The sequence below is a fragment of the Ipomoea triloba genome, chromosome 11 (genome assembly GCF_003576645.1).
Source record: "Ipomoea triloba cultivar NCNSP0323 chromosome 11, ASM357664v1".
Classification (NCBI taxonomy): Eukaryota; Viridiplantae; Streptophyta; class Magnoliopsida; order Solanales; family Convolvulaceae; genus Ipomoea; species Ipomoea triloba.
The window spans coordinates 6,681,248-6,703,167 of NC_044926.1; the positions used below are offsets into that span (position 1 = coordinate 6,681,248).

General features: G+C 33.9%; 3 protein-coding genes across 3 annotated transcripts in view; all 3 read right to left on the reverse strand.

The window, feature by feature from the left end:
* Window positions 1-9,322: 9,322 nt before the first annotated feature.
* On the reverse strand, window positions 9,323-11,181 carry LOC115997431 (clavaminate synthase-like protein At3g21360). The gene is made up of 3 exons (XM_031236985.1): window positions 10,726-11,181; window positions 10,297-10,550; window positions 9,323-9,853 (listed from the first exon to the last, which is right to left on the reverse strand). The coding sequence occupies exons 1-3, from the start codon at window positions 11,173-11,175 to the stop codon at window positions 9,490-9,492; spliced, it is 1,068 nt and encodes a 355-aa protein (XP_031092845.1). The 5' UTR covers window positions 11,176-11,181; the 3' UTR covers window positions 9,323-9,489.
* Window positions 11,182-13,143: 1,962 nt separating this feature from the next.
* LOC115996395 lies at window positions 13,144-15,480 on the reverse strand. The gene is made up of 2 exons (XM_031235597.1): window positions 14,501-15,480; window positions 13,144-14,143 (listed from the first exon to the last, which is right to left on the reverse strand). Exons 1-2 carry the CDS (start codon window positions 15,401-15,403, stop codon window positions 13,379-13,381), a joined length of 1,668 nt encoding a protein of 555 aa, XP_031091457.1. The 5' UTR covers window positions 15,404-15,480; the 3' UTR covers window positions 13,144-13,378.
* A 2,360-nt stretch (window positions 15,481-17,840) lies between these two features.
* Window positions 17,841-21,920, reverse strand: part of LOC115996771 (NADP-dependent malic enzyme, chloroplastic-like) — a 6,883-nt gene continuing 2,803 nt past the window's right edge. Inside the window, exons 8-20 of the mRNA XM_031236173.1 lie at window positions 20,456-20,551; window positions 20,281-20,352; window positions 20,119-20,202; window positions 19,909-20,007; window positions 19,765-19,812; window positions 19,608-19,661; window positions 19,418-19,516; window positions 19,219-19,308; window positions 19,024-19,101; window positions 18,853-18,927; window positions 18,672-18,762; window positions 18,369-18,497; window positions 17,841-18,283 (exon numbers count right to left, since the gene is read on the reverse strand). Of these exons, the coding sequence (XP_031092033.1) occupies window positions 18,195-18,283; window positions 18,369-18,497; window positions 18,672-18,762; window positions 18,853-18,927; window positions 19,024-19,101; window positions 19,219-19,308; window positions 19,418-19,516; window positions 19,608-19,661; window positions 19,765-19,812; window positions 19,909-20,007; window positions 20,119-20,202; window positions 20,281-20,352; window positions 20,456-20,551 (1,104 nt within the window). The 3' untranslated portion in view covers window positions 17,841-18,194. The remainder of the gene's footprint in view (window positions 18,284-18,368; window positions 18,498-18,671; window positions 18,763-18,852; window positions 18,928-19,023; window positions 19,102-19,218; window positions 19,309-19,417; window positions 19,517-19,607; window positions 19,662-19,764; window positions 19,813-19,908; window positions 20,008-20,118; window positions 20,203-20,280; window positions 20,353-20,455; window positions 20,552-21,920) is intronic.

Here is a 21,920-nt window from a genome sequence, read left to right on the forward strand (position 1 = left end):
CCCCCCCCCCCCCTCCCTCATGGCAGGGCGGTAAAATATTAATGAAGCATGGCAAGGGGAGGGATAGGCTATCCCCTAACATGTGTGGTCTGCGTGATGCTCACGCAGCATAAGCTAATGTGTTTTTTTTAAGAGAAATTTCTTTTCGGAGAGTAATATCCTCTCCCCTCAATTTATTTTCTTCTCTTTTTTCCTCTCTCTCTCTTTCTCCTTGGTTGGAAATTTCTTTAAGAGCATGAATTCATTTTGACGCTTTTCAAATTAGAGGTGGATTCCACTCAAAACATTACCTTAAAATGATAATTTTACATATCATTTTTAACTAAATTTTTAAGAGTATAGTTATGGAGCTCACTAATCGACGGAAGACATGAAAATAAAGATTAGACAAAATTAAACACCACCATACCCAAAGGAAATCAAAAACCATCCAGTAGCTAACACCTAATTTTCATATCATAATTAATGTAAGAGGACTTTCGTAAATCATAATTAAGGTTCTTTTTTGGTTTCATTTTTGACTAAATTAATATGCTAAGGTTTTTGGTGGTTTAAACACTAAAGATGAAATAAAAGTCAAAGGAAAAGGAAGTTAATTGGGGAAGTGATTAATATGGGGAATTGGGTTCTGTGCTTCCAACCAGCCAACACCGCAGCTAACACCTAATCACTCAATCATCAATTGCGGCGGCGTCATACTTAGCTAACTTCTGACGCTGGATTATACATACTATATTTAATGTTTTCATTAATTAAACGTTTATTCAGATTTATACAATCAAATTGAAATTAAATTGAGACTTTTAATATTTAATATACTAAATATAAAATATGAGATTTTGTGTGAGACCTTTTCATCTTAAATAAATTTTAAATATGTATCAGAAATAATTTTCTAGTAAGAAGGTAAGGAGTAATAATATTTTTGATGAATCAATAAATATTACACTTTTATTGAAAATATTATTTAGTCCTTGAAAAGTATTAATAAATATAATATTTTTAATATAACACTTGTATGTTGACATTAAAAAAATTAAATAAAGATTACCATTTTACACAGGACCACTAGAATCTCTAGTAATTTTTTTTTTTTTGAAATTGTAGTAATTTTTAAAATATATATTATATTCGTTGAAGATATAATCCTATAAAATTTACACTAAAACACAGACAAAGACACACACATATATATAGGACTCAATTATCCTATTAGATTGAACACTTGTATTTTGTTTTTTAAGGATTAGCCATTACATACGTATTAAGATATTTATATGTGTGTTATACTGTAACAAATTATTACCTTTTTATATGAAAAAATATTATAGCACTTACTTTTTGAATCTAAAGGAAGAAATGACCTCAAGAAAAAGGAAACTAACTACATTTAGACAGGCTAGGAATTGTATAGTTGTGGTGTATGCAAAATCCCATTCATTCTCAACCAACACCCCTACTATGAGTAACGAGGATCCTCAAACCTCAGTGTGCACAAACATCGGCCGCCCTACATAAAATTATTGCACGTATTTAAAAACAAAAAAAATATATATAATGATGAAAATTCCACTGCAACTCTTTAAAAGGAATTTTGATGTGTCGGAGCAAAAAGATGGGAGGCAACTCGTGATTAACGGGTCAAATCAAGGCTGAGCATTTTGCAGGATTGTCAGGCCTAGTCCTACCTGTAATCATCATATATGTCTTTCTTCATTTTATCCTACTTCTTTATTACGGAGTGCTGTATTTAGTAATCAAATTAACTTAGGTCAACTTAGTGTGATTTTATTATAATTCTTAATGCTATGATAAATGTTATTTATCCTCCATTCTCTTGTATATAAAAGGTTGGCAGGTGATTTTACAAATTGAAAACTAAAAAACTTTCTCTCGAAACTCTGCTTAATATTCTTCTCAAATTTCTGTATTAATGGATCTCTAATTCTAGTTCGCTGAGTTTAACTGTTTGAGTGCTCAAACATTAAACCATAATATGTTTTGTCCTGCGAAGCCTATGATGCAACGCTCTAAGCACCTTTGGTGGTAGAAAATAAGGATTTAAAGGAAAGAATTTTTCGCTCAACTTGTACTAACCCTAAGCCTTTTCGTTTTCCTTGTGCTTGTTATTTTTGTGGAAATAATCCTTTTCATAGGATTACATGCATTCTTAACATCTTCTAAACAATTCAGGACACGCCGTAGATCATAGTCTAACAAACAATATTAATCAAATTATTTTTTTTTTAAATTTTTCTTTAACATTTTTACTTCTTTTTAAATTTGTTTTTCTTTAATAATAATACTTTTAAAATATTTTTAAATATATTAATGATAAGTTTAAAGTTATGTAAAATTAAATTAAAAATAAATTCAATCAAATCTGATTAAGACAATCAATATGTAAAATGAGACAAATAAAGTAATAACATATTGAGATAGAGTAATATTACACTACCCTATTTTTAAAATTTGTATTAATTAATATAATTCTAATTATTTTTTTTTAAGTAAGTTGGAATTTTTAATTTTTCTTTAATAAACTTATGAGTCCATTTATCATCTTTGGACAATGGCGGCTTTATTGGAATGCTACAGGTAAGCGCACTACAAGCTAAGGATGGCCATCGGTAGTCGAATCAAAATTATGGTAGTCATCATATTTATGATGATGATCATGATCGTTATCATCACTTCTTTTTTCTTGTGAATAATAATAATTTCTATGATACTCTCATCCGTATAATATTTGTACCGTACTAACATTTCTTTTTTAGCCTTGCTGTTTTCATAATTGAACACGGATAGTATCAAAATATGAGGGGCCAATTGGTAATGTCTTTGGATGCTTCAATAATTGATTAAAGTTTGACTTGTTTGTTTAAATTTAAATGTTTAATTTGATAGTAAAATAGTTAAAATAAGTGTTTAGTAATAATTTTTAATCTTGAATTGATGTTATTAAGCTGAATTTATTTTTTTTAAAAAAAATATTTGTTGTAGCTTTTTGATATCAACATATTTCATTTTATTTTTAAAAGTCTAATGTATCATTAATAGTTAATGGTTATTATAATGTTTTATTTATTCAATTTTAATTCAAAATGTCCACGAGATATTGAAAACTCGTCCCAAAGCTTGTTGCTTCATCTTGGTGCTATCACAAGCTCCAAAGGTGATCTCCTTGAAGTGTGATTGAGAGGGAATATTATTTTTTGACATCTAAATTGACTCACAGAGTCACAGTCCATAACACTTATATATATGTAAAATAGCATGCATTGCGCGACTAATTTAATAACCAGTTTTTGTATTTAAATAAGTAATTCAAAGTATATCAATGCAAGGTTATATAGGGAAAATTTATTATAGTTGACATTAAAATTAATGTTTAATTTGCACATATACTTTTTTAAAAACAATATCTAAATATTTATTGTACGTAGTTGGTATGGTATTATATACCAGATACTACTTTTGGTTGGAATTGCTCCTAGTTTTGTTAATTCAGTTTTGAATAGGTTTGTCATTGTTTTCGTCTTCATTGCTTGTCAGGTTTATTCTTTATGGTGGTGTCTCATGTGCAATTGGGTTACTGGTGTTAGTTTGAAAAAAAAAATTAGTCTAATTAGTTTTGTTATATTAAAGAAATAGATACATAGAATCCTGGTAATTCTTGATGCATGGAAGGCTACAATGGCTACTTTTAATAGGTGTCAAATTAGTTTAGTTCCGCGTTCAGCTAACGAAATAGCTCATACTTTGGCTTTTGGAGCCTATTCTCAGGCTCAAGTTCTGTACTGGGACATTGTCCCACCAAACTCTATCTCTCATCTTTTGCAGTAATATATTCATTTTGGTTGCTTTAAAAAAAAGATACATAGAATCCCTAAGTTGATTTCCTTATATTAATATTTATAAAATTGACCCCGGCCCATCAATATTTACTCATTAATCATCCTAGATAGATAGATCTAACTAATCCACATTTATCACGAGAAATCTAGTTCACATTTGATGTGTGTGTAAGTATTGGATCAAATGAGAACATGTCTTTAGGAGAAAAATAAGAACCAATCCCAATCTTATATCTGAAAAAATTAGACAGATTAGATCAAATTGTTTAAAAAATATACAGTGACGTTTTCATAATTATCACCAACTTTACTGCACAAACTTCAACATTAAAAGTTTGCATATAACATGAACGAATAATTGATTAATTAAAAAAGTAGAATAAAAGTGTAGGATCAATGGAGAGTGGAGAAGCATGTAGGATATGTGTGGTTATTAGTTAAGAGAGATAGGATAGGATAAGTGAGAAAGGGGGGGGGGGGAGGCTTCATAGATGGTATTGTGCATACAAGCTAAGAGGATTGATGATAGGTTTAAGAATATTGTGTGTTAGGTTGATCACTTGTACAGAGATTGATCTTACACACAATTCAACATATATAAAAACAAATAGAAAAAAATATTTTTAAAAAATGTTTCAAATGGTTATAAAAATAAAACCAGAAAGAAAAATAAAATAAGAACGAAAGTACCCAAATTGAATTGAGATCAAGCCATGCTATCAACCCTATTTGGGAGAGTTTCATAGATTTGAATCCAATGTGTATGGTATGTATCCAAAAACCAAGATAATTTTTCTGTTTAATATGTACAAATAAACATATTTTCAATTTTTTCCTAAAAAAAATTATTTTTCCCATTAGTGATCACATTATAAAGAGAATTAGGTACTCTCATCATATCATATCAAAATGCTGCATGCTTTATTTCATAGAGACATAGAGTAGGACCCTCAACTAGGTGTATTGATGTTAACATGTGTGGAAATGTGGATGCATCTAATGCTAATCTTTTTCACTCATTCCATGTCACACAAAGCCCAAAGCCATGCCTTTATCTATCTTCCCCTTTTTCATCACTTTTCTTTTTTTCTTCACTTCACTGATTGCCCCCATCATATCACCATCCAAACCGGCCACAAAGTGCATTATATTGCATAAACATGTGCATTTCTATTCCAATTCATGATATATAAATAAATAATTTGCACCTTAATTTTCCCCATCTTTTTCTTCTTCAATAATAAAGGTGTGTTTTGAATTCGTTCATGGGTTTACACATCAGGAATATGAATCAAAATCATAATTATTATTTGGTTGAAAACTTTTTAAAACACAGCTATAGGATTGGATTGCCCATTCAATTAAAAATCCCATTCCCTAATTAAAATAAGGTATCATTCGATCTTTTTGGTAATATGATTTTTAAGTTTGGATTAGTGATTTTATATTTTTGTTTGTTCATATTGGTGCTTTATTATATTAGGATTAATTACCTTAATTTTTTGTATTTGTATTTTTAAAACCATTATTCCCATTATAGGGTCATACGTAATCAAATATCAATATTGGTAATCATTTTAATTTTACCTTACTATCAAACATACAAAATATTTCCACCAAAATCCATTATCATTATTAAATATTTGATTCTCATGTGCAAACCAAACATACCTTAATTATTTTAAATTTCTGTCATGTATATATGTATATTGTACGTATCCTGCGCTGCACGACCCCCACATACATTAGATTCACGTGTTGTTCTTAGATCGAATGTTGGTATGCATGATTCTTATGTGGTTATTATGGTATCACTGCTTTTTCACAATCACCGGTACCCATTATTGCACATTATAAAGTTAAAAATTATGATAGATGTTATGACAAAGTATTTTAATTTGTTGTAAGGAATTGAAATGAATGTTGGATAAATTAGCTAAAATTAGCATTTAAAGCCGTTATTTTGAGTGGAGTCCAGTGGTCCACTCCTTATTTAGATCGAGTCAAAGTGAATTCTGATTTTACTAGTTTAAATGATGAAGTTCAGTAATCATAAATGCAATTTACCTAATGATTTTGAATGTCAACATTTTTTTAATCGTAAATGTAATTTACCTCTCTTATATGGTTTGTGGATATTACACAAAAATAAAATCTACCTAATAAGCAACACAAATAATGATTAGGGGCAACCACAATTAATCGAGTTGGTATGATAATTGACTACAAAAATACAAGATTGTCCCATTGTCCCCAGTTGGACTCCCTATTGAAGTTTTTTTTATTTGCTTTTCTCGGTTTGAGCTGATCAGCTATGGACAACCTAGACTAGTTTACCTCTTTATAATTTTGTTTCACTAAAAGCACATCGAGCTTTATATTGCGAGCTTTATTTCTTGTCATTTGCCATCACTATTTTATTTGGTCAAGCTTGTCATATAGAAAGTTAGGAACTTTCTAAATTAAAAAACTTCAGGATCTAAAATTTTATAAATCTATAGATAAATGATTAGTCATAAATTTACTGAATCAATGCTCTCACTAGGATTCTAACCAGTGATGTCTTATTTAAGAAAGTTATAGGAGTGTTATTAAACTACAAGCTATTTGGGTAATAAATTCTCAGTTATAAATTACATTTTTTTTAAAAGAGTTATAAATTACATTTTAAAAAATAAGTTTTGTATTATCAATGATTAGAAATGGGAAAAAAAGAAAAAGAAATGGAAAAGCATAGAGTGACGTTAAGTAGTCGCCATAATTAGGAGGCATGCAGAGAGTTATTGGAAAGCTGATCGTTAGTATAATCTTTAACTTGCTTTTTTATTTATATAATTTAAATAATTTTTAATATTAAATTAATAATGATTATATTTGTGATATGCGTTGTGTCTAGCCTCTGCTAGTGTTCCTCATTAATTAAGAAAGAGGATAAACTTCATTCGAAAAAAGAACCACAATAATTAATTTTAGCGTGCATTTCAACCAAATACTACGTATATTATTTTAATTAAGAGGTATATATATATATATATATATATATATATATATATATATATATATATATATATTACGTATTTTCGGTAAAAAGCGTGGACACATCCACTTCATCTTAAAAATTAAAGAGTATGATCTTACTATTATTAAACTTTTAAATTTATAATAATTATAAAATTAACATTACTCTTAAAAAGTTTCAATTATTATAAAATTGATTGGTGTTTTTTTTTACAAGTTCCTGATGTGCACTTTTAGAGTTTCTAAAATTTAATGTTCGACTGACTATGGGTTGGGCAAATATATTGTCCCTCAAAGTGTAATAGATAAATATGATTTATTTAAAACCAAGGTATGTTCAGTAAAGGAGGTCAATGTTTCATTAACAACATTTGGATATATCATTTAGTTAGTTTATTAGCTACTTACTTTTCAGCTTTCACTTAACTTTTTAGTTAAACATGCCAAACAGAATCATAGGTGTATGGTAATTTTGTCTAACAAAAATACAATAAGAATAATATTGTCAAATAAAAATAAAATGTATGACATTTAAAGTAAAATATATACATTTATTAGCACACAAAAAACTGACAGAAATCTAGAACATAACCAAGATTGACACATATTATGTTTTTAGATATGTCAGCAAATCATCCGTAATCTATATCCGCTAACTTTATATATTAGGAGTCCCTTAATTTCACTTTGTTGTGAGCCTATAAAATATTAGATCCGACCGATAATATGGTATTTAAAGATGCTCCATGTTATTTTCTATTATAGTTTAAATAATCAATATAAAGGAATTAAATTGGTGGAGGGTTTTTACTCTTTTTTTTTTTTTTTTGGCATTTGGTAATTAATAAGTAAGACCAACACGTGTGGATGGAGCTGGACCACCTCATATATTATATTCTTCCCTCCTAAATAAACCATTAATTTGGACTTTATTAATTTAATATTAAAAATTAACCAACTTTTAATAAAATCTTAATTGTTTAAATAATGATGATGATCTCGCTCGCAGGCTTACTGCATCATATATACTTTTATATATTAAAGAAATAATTAAAATAAATTAAGATAGCATGATTGATAATAAGAAATCAATTTGATTTATGCTTTTATTATTATTATTATTATTATTATTATTTGAACTCTAATCTGAAAATGTTTATGTCTTCATAGTAAAATTCGTTACTGTATACTATATTGTTTACGGGTATGATGCGTTTATCGTATTTGTAGATATTAAATTTCGATGACTTAAACATGGAGTAATTGATACAAAAAGATGATAAATCTATATTTAAAAAAATATTATGATCATATCACTATTAGTACTATTGACTCTATTACACACTGAGATTTGAATCTGAGACGTCTCATTTGATAAATCACAGCTATGTCGCTCGACTACAAGATCTTTGGCATCACTACATTCATTATTAACCCCAAAAAAAAATAACTATGGTGTGGGGCTTACCCAATACACACCGTCAGATAACAATTGCAGATTTAAGTATGCATTCATATTCTTGCAAGTAAGGAGGGTGCTTAGCTAGGCAGCTTAATTCCAACATTCCTACCAAATTATGATTGTATCCTTTCTCTCTCTGTGTATATATATACATATTGTCAAGTTTGGTTGGGTGTCATTAATTGAGGCTGTTTGCCTTTGAAGAATTATGAAGTAGATGGGGAGAAAGGGGTGCTATATATAGGCTGTTACATTTGAGAGAGAAAGAGAGATTCCTGTCTCCCCATGTTTATACTCCACATGGGAACTAATTCCACATTTAATAGATATCATTGTCTTAAACCAATTTTCATAGACAGGTAAACTTGTTTAGACTTTTAAGCTAGTCCTAGTCGGGCTTCGATTGTTAACACGTAAGAACCAAACAAAATCATGCACGGCAAGGCATTCCCATTTGCGGCAAATTATACCATGGACCCATGGCTGGAATTTAGAGCGTGCAAGATGGGCAACAACATAGGGCCCTCAATTTACCTGTAGCTATCATATTATATGTCAGCAATTATCAAGTTATTTGTCTATTATATGTCAGCAATTATCAAGCTATTTGTCTACATTTACACAAACTGTTAACTGTAGGTACTGAATTATTTGTCTACATTTACACAAACTGTTAATTGTGGGTACTGAATTTATTAACTCAAGGTACAAGAATTTTGGTTCAGGATTTACCTGGTATAACGATTGGCCACTTGCCAGGCTCACCGCACCGCCAATGGGCTTGGAATTAGCCTCTGATCTGTGTGGATCACAAACACCATAAGGTCCAATGGATTTTTTAAACTTCATATCATACTTAATTCTTCCTTCTTTTTTCTTTTTTTGAATTTTCAATTATATATAGTGTCAATTTTAAACATTGTTGCACAAATAGGAGTAACCCAACCAAATTGTTAAAATTGTTATCTTGATAACTACAAAGTTATAAGTTCGATTCTCAGTGAAACGCAGTTTTATTCTTCCAGAGCAAGCAATACAAAGTAACTTGCATTTCTAAAAGCACTGATAATGTTATCCTGATATAGATACATGCCTCACTTTGTAATACAAATGATGTTGTACATTGCAAATTCCCAGTGTCTAATGCTTCTATCACTTGCACAATGAGGCTAGAACGCGACGAGGAGGGAGGAATGGTTTTCGAGCATGAAGAACAGCCATATTGTCAATCAGCAAAACATCGCCTTCCTTCCATGGAACTGCAACACTTTCCTCTTCCAAGATGGCGAGGCAGTCGTGTATGATTTCAGCAGGCAAAGGCTTTCCATCCCCGAAAGTGACTGCCTTCTTTGGGTCGTTTCGCGCATCTTCCCAGCCGGTGTATGCAGCCACCATGCTGTTGAACCATATCTTCCTCTGCCTAGTTTTGTCCACCTTAATAGCTGGTATTGGCCCCATAACCGTTTTCACTCCACCATCGTCGAGCCATTCCAGCTTCATCCCCAACTTCGCAGCCCTGTCAAACATTATAAAAAGCATTATAATGTAGGACTTCTCGAGGATTGTCAATGGCAAGTGGCGAGGGAACAACAACATTTCAAAGAACAACATCACAATGTTGACAGATAAAGAACACAATGGTCATTGTTAATGTTCTTGACTACTAAAGCCGGACATAACTTAATGATGTTTTATAAGTTTTCAAGGGTAGACTATGTTTGAGCATATAATATATAAACATAAATGAGCAATCCAACTATCAGCTTAGCCTTTCAGTTCCCCATTCTTCAATTTAGTATCAGAGCCAACCCCATGCCAGCTTGACAACAAACAACAATTCCATTTGATTGATTTTCCAAATTGCTTCCATTTTAGTATTACTTTAATTTCATCTCAGTTTGCCTCATTCTATACAGATCAAAATGGAGTAACAATGTTGTTAAACAATGATGTTTATACCTTTCCTCAGCAACACTCTTGTCTGAGGTCAAGAATGTGGACTTCCAACCTCGGCCAATGGGGGATAAAGGGTTGTCTTCTTCACCCAAAACCCTAATGTAGATTAACCCATGCTCCTCCAATCTTTCAACAAACTCGGGATACTTGCTTTTCATCTTCTCATACACAACATGGCTAAGTACTATGGGTGTTTCCCCTGAACTTCCAGGTTCTACTTCACAGTAAAAAAACAATTTTGATGGATACTCTGGAACCTGCATCATACAAATATGTTGTTTTCAATACTTAACAAGTAACAGTCTCACTATGATTTCATAAATTACAGTGAATTTCATCAAGAAACAGAGAATTAATACGTAAGATTGAATTTGGGAATAATTGCAGTGAGTTTAGAATTTTGAGAGGAATCGGATTAATTGAATAAAATACCTGAGCCATTTCGTGGTGGAAAGGGATCTTCTGATCGGGCGGGGATTCATTTGCGGTGAAAACACGGCCAACAACGTTGGTCCGAGGGGCGGCGCCGCCGACGTAGGGCAATTCCTCGTAGCCGAAGGCCTCAACGACGTCGTTGAAGTCCGAAGCCGAGTTCACTGGAAACCCTTTGAAGAGAATAGCGCCAGATTGATGAAGAAGAGCGTCCAGCCATGGCTTTTGCTCCTTAATCGCAGCCGGGAAGCTTGCAGGCGGCACGTTTGGGCTCGGCGACAACACTGCCGGGAAGGGTTTTCCGTCAAATCGCTTCTGTTGCGGGATTTCGAATTGGGCGAAGAAACTTTCCGGCATTTTGAACCTATTAATCTGGATTTTCCTTCTCGGGAATTGAAGAAGATGATCGGAGTCTAAATTTATGGATATAGGCCATAATGTATGAGTCATGAGTGCGTGTATAATTGGAATATCTTACATTTCTCCCCATCCCACAAGAATCCGTCCAGATTCAAAACACGACAATATCTTCAATCCTTGCTAGTGTGTACTGTTGGATTATGAGTCATGACTCATGACTGCGTGTCTGCGTGTATAATCGGATTAAGTAAAAAATTTGATTTATATAATGACTGTGTTTGGCAGAGCTTATTTAGGAGCTTATAGTTTATTTTAAGCTACTAATAAGTTATAAGCTTTGTTTGGTAATGCTCTCAAAATAAGCTAGTAGCTTAAAATAAGAGCTTATTTTGAAACGCTACTTCATGTAGCTTTTCAAAAATAAGCTAGTAGCTTCTTAACTTTTTTCAATCTTTATCCTTATTATTTTAAATAAATGACATCATTTATCCCTTCCAATTAAAACTCTTTTAGTATTTTTTTTCTTCAATATGTTTCGTTGTAATTTTAATTTGATATTTGTGTTTGAACAATAATTTTTGTATGAACTAATTTTATGAATTATAAATATTTTGTTTTACTTTATATATTTTTAAATATATGTTCTTACTTTATATTTTATTAAATTATATTGATTTCATTATTTTATATTTTAATATGTAAACAAACATATTTAAATTTAAAATTATTTAACTTTTATGTAGATATCCTTTTTAGTCTTTTTACATTTATCAACTTATCAAAAAGCTAATTTTATCAAACACTTTTAAGCATAACAGCTAGCTTAACAACTCTTCAGATTTCAGCTTCGAGCTTATAGCTTTTCAGCTTTCAGCTACCATTTCAGCTAGGTTTGTCAAACATAGTCAATATTTATTTTTGCTATCGAGATAAAAGACAAATAAATTTAAGAGATTAGTATTTATGCATTCGGTTCAATTTTTTCAATTTCAGGCTGTTGGGTTTTGAAAAAATAAAATCATATGGTTTAATATTATAATTCAATTCGGAATTCGCTCGGTTTCGTTTAGAAATTTTAATTCACAACATTTTCAAGATTTTTGGTACAAATAATTATTTATTTATTTTCATTAATAATTTAAACTTTTAAAATACAAACAAACTAATTATTAATAATGTGTGGAGAAAAATTTCGAGAGAATCCGGGGTTAATTCCCACAAGTGACGATTTCCTTGGTTCAGTTCCCGTGTCTTCCGGAGCGAACGCGGAAGAATTTTGGTGCATATTTGCCATATAATTTTTTAAAACAAATTGTCACAAAAGGCATCTTGCCCCTTGGACCAAACACACTACCAATAATCAACAAATTATTTATATGAAGTCTTACCAAATACTCCCTCTGTCCCATTTTACCTGTCCTGTTTACTATTCATTGGTCAAACCAACTCTTTCTTAATTGCTTATTTTCTTTATTAATTTTTAATTATTTTTAAATTTAATTTTTTGTGTTTAATAGTACTTTNGATGTAGTTTCTAAATATATAAATTTTATATACTAATACTAAATTTAATATTATAAAAAATTGAATTAAAAATAATCCCAGTCAAGCCTCGTTAACCGAATTAGACAAACAAAATGGGACGGAGGTAGTACTTATCAAATTTTTTCTTCATTTTAAAAGTCATGTTACTCATGTTGACACCTTTACTACTAATGAAGGCATTCAAATTTGCTTAAATTGTGCCTATATCATTGAAACGATGATTATTGATTAGATTGAGTACACACGTCTTGAAATCTCGGATTGAAATATACTACTTGTCATGTCCAACCCATCAAGTGCATTAGGCCTTCTCCAATAGTTAGAAATTTGGTGTAGTTTTTGAGGAGATTTTGTAAGTGTGATTAGGAAAGAGAAAATGGGGTGGAAGAAAAAAAAACAAAATAAAAAAAAAACAAAATAAAAACTGACAAAAGAAAAATAAAAAAAAGTTAAAAAAAATATAGTCTTACGCGGCCAGGCGGGCGCAGTTATGCACTCCTTTGGTGGGTCCCATTTTGAGCTGACAAAATCCCTTGCAGGAGAAATATCTTGCTTAATTTTCACCATCCCATTTGTTAACAAAATTAGTGTTGGGATTTTATTTCTTAAACATTGTGCCAATTCCCACTATTGGGGATGGCCTTATAATATACAATTGTAATGATATGACACGACTCATTTTTAAAATTGAGGAGATATTACATTAATCAGAATAATTTAATACCATCAAACTTTTCATATCATCTTCTCAGGGATTGTCCTCCACCCGAGCTTGTTCCCTGAATTTCTTATATATATCCCCACGGTAAAATTTTCTTGTTCTAGCCACCAAGATCAACGAAAGTAAGCATCCTCCGAATGTAGCAGCGGCGATGATGATAAACCCCACCTTAAAACACTCCACACCGTCGCATGTTAAATCCTCTCCGGCCTTCCGACCCATCTGCTTCAAACCTTCATTATCGTACAAAACACCAGCCACCCTAACGTTAAAAATGTACGATCCCACGGGACTGGCGGCGCCGCCAAAACTAACTAGAGTGGAGTAGTGTTTCAGCCCAAATAGTTCCGATATGATTGAGAATATGAGCGGCCATAGGGCTCCGAAGCAGAATCCGATCAGAATCGAGGCGGCGTAGATGGAATTTGGGACCCCAAATGCGATGAGGAGATGGCCGGAGCAGGAGAGGAGGACTAGTGTGACCATTAATGGGCGGGGGAATTTGTATTTGGCCAGGAAGATTTCGGAGCAAAACCCAGAGACTACTCTCCCTAAATAGCCCCATATGCTGACTAGTGACACGAATGTGGTGATGTACCGGTCTGGGTAGCCTAAGGACTTGCCGATTTGGCCTAAGTTGTCCATTGCAGTCAGGATTCCTCCGGCTCCGGTCATCGTCACCACGAATAAAACCAGCATGTCAATGCTCAAAACCGCCTGTGGGATCGTGTAGTCCTCGCCTCTCTCAGGTGGGGTAAACACATTTTTATACCATACATTATTGGACCTGGCCTGCAATTAGAGATGTAAATTTTAGTCTGAAACCAATGACATCGAGCTAATTAAATAAGTTTAAAAAATGTTAGAGATAGAGCTAGGAAATTTTAGCCTGGTAAACATGAAATGTATAAGGCTGATGACCTAAATAGACTAAGGCTGATGACCTAAATAGACTAACCAGTATCACGAGCCACTTAAGGTTATTATATTATAAGTTAAATATATTAATTATTTTTAGTTGAATTAGAAATTGATGTTTATATAATTATATTGATTGGATGATGCATAAGTTTATATTCGTTAGCTTTAATTTAAAAATGTGAAAAGTTTTAATTAAGCCCCTTAATCCCCGATTTAGGGTTAGGTTACCTGCAACTGCGGTGGTGGTGGTGCGGCTTTGGTTTCTGCTATTTTCACGGTCAAAGAGTGTGAGTTCTTGCTCCTCCAGAGCTTCATCTCTTCTTTAACGACAACCACCAAGGGGGAAAACACCAAAACAACGATCACAGAAACGATGGCGGCGTAATCCGCCCTGCTAAAAGCTATCCTGTTTTGCAAGATGATCACTGCCATGAGAGCCACAGCAAGCCCAAGCGACACAAACAACAGATTATAGAACACCTTCACCTCATTCGACTGTCGAACAACCTTAGTAGTCCGAATCGTGCCCATAAAAACGCAGGAAACCGCCGCCGGCAGCCACGCGATCAACAGAATCAACGACTTATAATCGTTCCCGTACAGAGCGTGGTATAATTGCGTCATTATCGCCCCGCTCAACCCCACATAGCCCTTCAGCAAACCTATCACGATTCCCCGAGATTCGGGGAAGTTGTTGACGAGAGTAACTAACGCGCCGGTGTGGACAAATGTCTGGGAATTCGCGCCCGCGCAAATGGACAGACAAATCCACCGAACTTTTGGGTGGGCTATCCGGGCGGTGACGGCCAGCCAGATGAAGAAGTAGCCGGAGAAATTCATGGCGGCGCCGACGAGGAGAACGAGCCAGGTTGGGGCGACCTCGTTGATTAGGCCGGCTATGATCCCGACATTGGCCCCGATTTCCTTGAAGAAGCTTACGAGGTTTAAGGTTTTCTGGTCGTAGCCTAAGGATGTTTTGATCTCCTCGGAGAAGATCCCGAAAATGTAGGTGCCTCCGGCGGCCGACATGAGAAGGAGGCAGCCAAAGAAGATGAACCACCGGCCGGTGAGTATGTGGACGGCGAGGCTGCCCATATCTCTCCGCCCTCCGCCGCCGCCATCTCCACTCATGGCTAGCTCTTTACTCAACTTTCTTGATTTTTCCAGCAGGCAGCAGCTTATTACAAAAAGCTTTGCGCTTGACCAGGTTCAATGAATATTTTAATTCAACCCTATATCTTGTCCGCATTCCTTCACCCAACTATCTAATTTAATCTTATCTTAAAAAATAATAATAAAATTGATAGCCTACGTTTTACTACTTTACCAGATTATATCCGGATCTTATGAATCTGTCTCAAGCTCATAAGGTAAATCAAATAAGGCCTATGAAGAGGTCAATCGAGTCCATCTATCCCGTCCCAAATCTATGTCAATCAGCATCAAATTGTACACTTCTGCACACAAGGAATTTAACCCAAAACCCTCCAATGGATGCCCCGAGTAGGGTACTCAATCTGGAGCGCTCCAGGTACCTCGATCGCCCTGACGAGTAGAGGGGTCGAGTCTGTTATCCCACCGGTCCGCCTGGTGTAGGCAGTCTGGTTGTGGTGCTCGATCGGGTGCGGCACTAGGTGTCGGCAAAGCGAAATTCGCTGAGGATCTTTTCCATATTTAGCGGGATACTTTCCTATTCTATATTAGGCACCAATTATGGTTGTTCTAACAGTTTACATAACCCGCCCTTTTCTTTCAAGAGCTCATTATTCTTGTATAAATACTTCTGGAATCACATTGTAAAGGGATCTGATTTTAATACAAGGGAAATTACTCTGTCTCATTACTTTACTTCATATTATTTTACCTTTGTTTTACGGTTGTGTTGGCCCGCTGTCCAGCTACCCTGTGGCCGTAAAATCAACAACCCCAATACCCATGGCAAGAAGGAAAATAGTACTTGGACTCCCAAGTTCTACTTGTTACTTTTACTCCATCACTCAACTTTGATGTTTTGACATTTTTCTTCGGACTCACAAGATGAAAATAACCTATCAACTCTTGCTACATTAGGGAGTGAAAGTGAGGAAATAAAGATTGGGAATCCATGTAAGGCCATCCCCAATGGTTTGTTTTAAACCAATTTTGGAACAGTAAATGGGTTCATAACTATTGGGGGGTGTTGTTTTCCATGGAGATATTACTCTTGCAAATCCAAAAATTTTGCAGAATGGGTGGGCCCCCACTGATGAAAGGCTACTGCGCCTCACGCACGCGTTTGTATACATTATGTATTTTGGAATAATGTTATGTATTACATTTTCATCATATCTGTACATTATGCTTAAAATGTTATACATTACATTTTTAGCATATCAAATTGATCGCGTTCCAATAAATAACCAAAAACCTACCATTGCAATTTCATTATAATCCGCATTGATTCATATAACCGAAGTTAATAATTGTAATTCCAATTATATACACAGTAATACTGTAAGCCGAGCAAGTTATAGTTTCTATGCCGGCTTACAAGTTATAATTTTTATGCCAATCTAACTTCACAGTTAAAATGTAATAGAGTCAATAATACTCAAAAAAAAAAAATCTAACGTAACAGCAACAACTGCCCTTTGGAGAAATGTAACTAAGATTAATGCATACGTGTATCATCTTTTTATTTGGGAGCTGAAAAAGAGGCAAAGTTTAAAAAGGCCGTAATTTAAAATTGATCTAATGCACGTTCTTCAAGTTTTATTTTTGGCAATACAAGGAGAAACAGAGATAATTTGCAATTTATAAGGAATGCCTATGAGCTTTTATCATGGAAGTTTGGTGCATATAGATAATTATAACCCAATGTTCTAAGCATTGCCATTGATTCTCTAATAGCACAAACCTGAAGCTCACTACAATAATCTTTTTCTTTTTGGTTATCTCACATTTTTCATGTCATTTCCATCTTATTAAAAAACTGACAAAAGTTTATAACCGAACACATAATTGACACTTTGTAATAGTGTTTTCAAATAATCTACAACCTAAATTTCCTTTGCAGATTATAACAGAATCAATAGTATTCAAAAAAAAAAAGTTTCCTTTGCACAAACTTTAGTCAAATTGGAGCTTAGAACAACCACTTCATGGGCAGCCCCTAAGCAAATGCCAGGGGCAGGGGAGGAGGGCTTGAAAAAACTAGTTCCAAAAAATGAAAAAAGACAATTGGATACCGATCTTTGTCTCTGCTTAAAGACATAAACTTTGTCAAGTACTTTGTGGTCTGATGACATCACTGTTACCATTTCAAACAAAAAATCTCAAGTTTGACTCCAATCCCAACTAAAGATATTGGTATTATTATGTTCATCAGATACTATGTATAAGTTGGAGTCAAATCGATCCTCACTTTTTACTGTAAAAAAAAAAAAAGTATTTTCATTTATACTCACTTCTATATACAAGATTAAACCAGTCAAATCTCAATCAGACGATTTTTGTTTCAATTGAATTAGACTTCCATTCCAAATGAACAAACATTACTTTCACAATGAAATGAGAACACATTTAGAGAGCAGGGTATAAAATTGCTTGGATTGAAAAATCTCAGAGGATGAAAATAATTATCATAAATGTATACATTTGAAACTTGCAGAACTTCACCTGAGATTCAACAATCCTTCTAATTTCTTTAAGCTACAGATGTTTTCAAGTAGTAAAAAAGTAAAAACTTTCTTATTTTTTTAACAGCATCAGTTCATCACTAGCACACAACATTTCTGCAATCTAACCTTAAACCTGTTCCTAAACACCCTCAACTTGAATAATTTAAACCACATATTCAAAATGTAAAAAATAAAAATAAAAATAAAAATAAAAATAAAGGACTTAACTATCTAATCTTAAAAAGAGTAAAGCTTCCAACAGCTTAGCGATAGCTACGGTAAGTAGGGCTGTACATGCAGCTCTCGGCATAAGCAACCAGGTTTTCGGGTTGTGGTAGACGAGTGGCCAAACCTTTAAAACCAACAGAAATCACGTCGTTTAGGTACACTATCGTATGGATTTGTACTAAAATATTAGAATGGGATTGTTAACTTACCGAGCTCATATGCTTTGGCGGCTACTCTGGCGGCAATGTGGGCAGAGATTTTTCTGATGTTGGAAAACGGAGGGTATATGAGTCCTTTAGCAAAGTTCTCTTGTGTAACCTCGGCAGCTAGAGCTTCCGCTGTTCCAGATAGAAAAAGACAGAAAGGGATCAAACTTTAGAATCATGTATGCCTATAGAAACACTTTTCTCGCCTGTAAAGGAAATGCTCGAGCTTTAGCTCACAAATGAAGCCTGATGTTATCTTCCTCGTACAAATATATTTAACAATAATAAAGAAAACCAGAGACTTACAGGCTGCAAGAAGCATGTCCTCGTGAACACGGATTGCACCCGAAATTATGAGTCCGAGACCAAACCCGGGGAAGATATATGCATTGTTTGCCTGCACGATGGAGAGAATTGGCGTTTAACCTAAATCCTTCCTTTGTTCTATCAGAACCCGAAGAAATAATCAACAATTTGATGAGTTTACCTGCCCAGACAAAAGGGTCTTCCCCTTGTATTCGAAAGGGGGGAATGGGCTTCCACTGGCAAAGATAGCTCGGCCCTGAAAGAAACATGAAAAATAAGGCATGGGACTATGATCAAACATTTTTAAAAAGAATAACCGAGTTAATAAAACGAATGGATATTCAAAACCTACCTCACTCCAGGTATACGCCTCTTCTGCGGTACACTCTGACTGCGATGTTGGGTTCGAGAGAGCAAGAATGATAGGTTTCTGCAGGCCACATCATTCGCAACAATCTCAATTCATTATTTCTAGGTTAACGAAACCAAACCTCCACTATCCTGGAAAGAAAGCGAAGAAACAGTAAAAGAGGAGAAGAATGAAAACCTCGTTGAAGGAAGCCATAGCTCCAATAACATCTTTCGTGAATGTTCTTCCAGCTCCAGAAGATCCAATCAAGACTGTAGGTTTGATAGCCTGACAAAACAACATAAACTCATTATTATTGTTATTGTTATTTTACACGAGACATACCAAGAAAGAATAGGGACAGAGGCAAGGCTCTCAGAGGACTCAAAATCCTTACCTTGACTGCATCCACAAGTTCCTTTACAGGCTCGTGTTCATGGGCCCACGGCCTTTTAAAGTGCTGAAGTGATTCCACCCGGGACTTAACAATCAGCCCCTACAGGGAAATTGAAGTATAGGATTCAATATCGAGAAGGATAAAGAAAACTAGAAGAGAAACAAAGATCTGGAATGGTAAATTTGCATACTTTGGAGTCCACCATCCAAATTTTCTTCCGAGTTTCTTCCAATGGGGCTCCCGTCTGGATAAAATAAGTCATGCATAAAAGTAATTACAAATTCATCAATTTGCCAGTAGTTATTTGGAACAAACCGAACGGACAGATATTGCCATAAAGTTTCAACCTGTTTTGACATCTCGAGCGCAATGAGTTCAGCAATGCCAGTGCCCGCCTGCATAAGTAACACCATAGAACCAAGCAAAGAAATTAAAGAGGAGAATTTAAGTTTTATCCTAAAACTGATTAACCATATGGCTAAGAAAAATACCTCTCCGGCCCCAAGGAATAAAAACGTGTGCTCAGCCAACGTGCCCCCAACTTTCTTTAGCGCTGCTATAAGCCCGGCAAGAACCACAGATGCTGTCCCCTGGAACAGAATCAACAAGGAGATTGGCGTTATAAAATGCACTTATACAGCCTCATTTTCAAGTCAACAACCTATAAACAAGGAGTAAAGAAGGAAAAGGCATGCAATCACCTGTATATCGTCATTGAAAACAAGGTGACTAGGGCCATACTTTGCAAGAAGGTCAAATGCATTATGATTCGCGAAGTCTTCAAACTACAGAACGATAACAGAAGTTAGTACCAAGTAATTGGAATATTAACATATCCGCAATTAAGAGCAAAATAATCAAACCTGAATAAGCACTTTCTCCCCATACATCTGCTTGACGGCAGACATAAACTCGTCAAAAAGTTCAGCATATTCCTAGTGAGGGGAATATAACAACAATGCCTCAGCACGTGGACAAAAGACAACACTTTGGAATATATAGATGTAAACAAAGACTACTAGAAATCAAGTTATAAACCTGTCCAGTTGCTCTCCTTTGTCTAAGCCCGATGTAAAATTCATCATTTAACAACTTCTCATTGTTTGTCCCGACATCAATGGTTACAGGCAAGCACTGAAAAGGAAAGCAAATACGTTACAGCTGCAAATATATATAAACAATATATATATATATTGTTAGTTAGTTAGTTTAATATATATATATATATAAAAGTAATGTACTGTGTGTATGTAATATATATAGAGCCGTCAAAACGGGCTTAGCCCGCCGGCCCGCCCCGCCCCGCCCCCTACTTAGGTAGGGGGCGGGTTTCGAAAATTGAAGCCCGCTAAAGGGCGGGCTTGGCGGGGCGGGCCTGGCGGGCCGCGGGCTACCCGCCTGTTTTTTTTTTTTTTAATAATTATATATATAAGTACATTACTTATGTATATATATATATATATATATCTATCTATATATATACATATATATATATATATATATAGTTAGTTAGTTAGTTTAATATATATATATATATAAAAGTAATGTACTGTGTGTATGTAAGATATATAGAGCCGTCAAAACGGGCTTAGCCCGCCGGCCCGCCCCGCCCCGCCCCCTACTTAGGTAGGGGGCGGGTTTCGAAAATTGAAGCCCGCTAAAGGGCGGGCTTGGCGGGGCGGGCCTGGCGGGCCGCGGGCTACCCGCCTGTTTTTTTTTTTTTTAATAATTATATATATAAGTACATTACTTATGTATATATATATATATATATATCTATCTATATATATACATATATATATATATATATATAGTTAGTTAGTTAGTTTAATATATATATATATATAAAAGTAATGTACTGTGTGTATGTAAGATATATAGAGCCGTCAAAACGGGCTTAGCCCGCCGGCCCGCCCCGCCCCGCCCCCTACTTAGGTAGGGGGCGGGTTTCGAAAATTGAAGCCCGCTAAAGGGCGGGCTTGGCGGGGCGGGCCTGGCGGGCCGCGGGCTACCCGCCTGTTTTTTTTTTTTTTAATAATTATATATATAAGTACATTACTTATGTATATATATATATATATATATCTATCTATATATATACATATATATATATATATATATAGTTTAATAATATATATATATATATATATTATATAGTTTGTACTGTGTGTACATATGTATATATATATGTACTGTGTGTATATATATTACATACACACAGTACATTACTTTTATATATATATATATATATTAAACTAACTAACTAACTATATATATATATATATATATATATATATATAGTTTATTGTTTGCAATGTTTTATTATTGTTATGTTACTAATATGATTATATACTTATGTATAATCAATTATGTAATGTTTAATGTTTGATGAATTATGTTTTATGTGAGTTATGTATAAATTATTTTAATTATTTTTTATGTACAAATAACAAAATTTTTAAAAAGGAATAATAAACTAACAATTTACAAAAAAAAAAAAAAA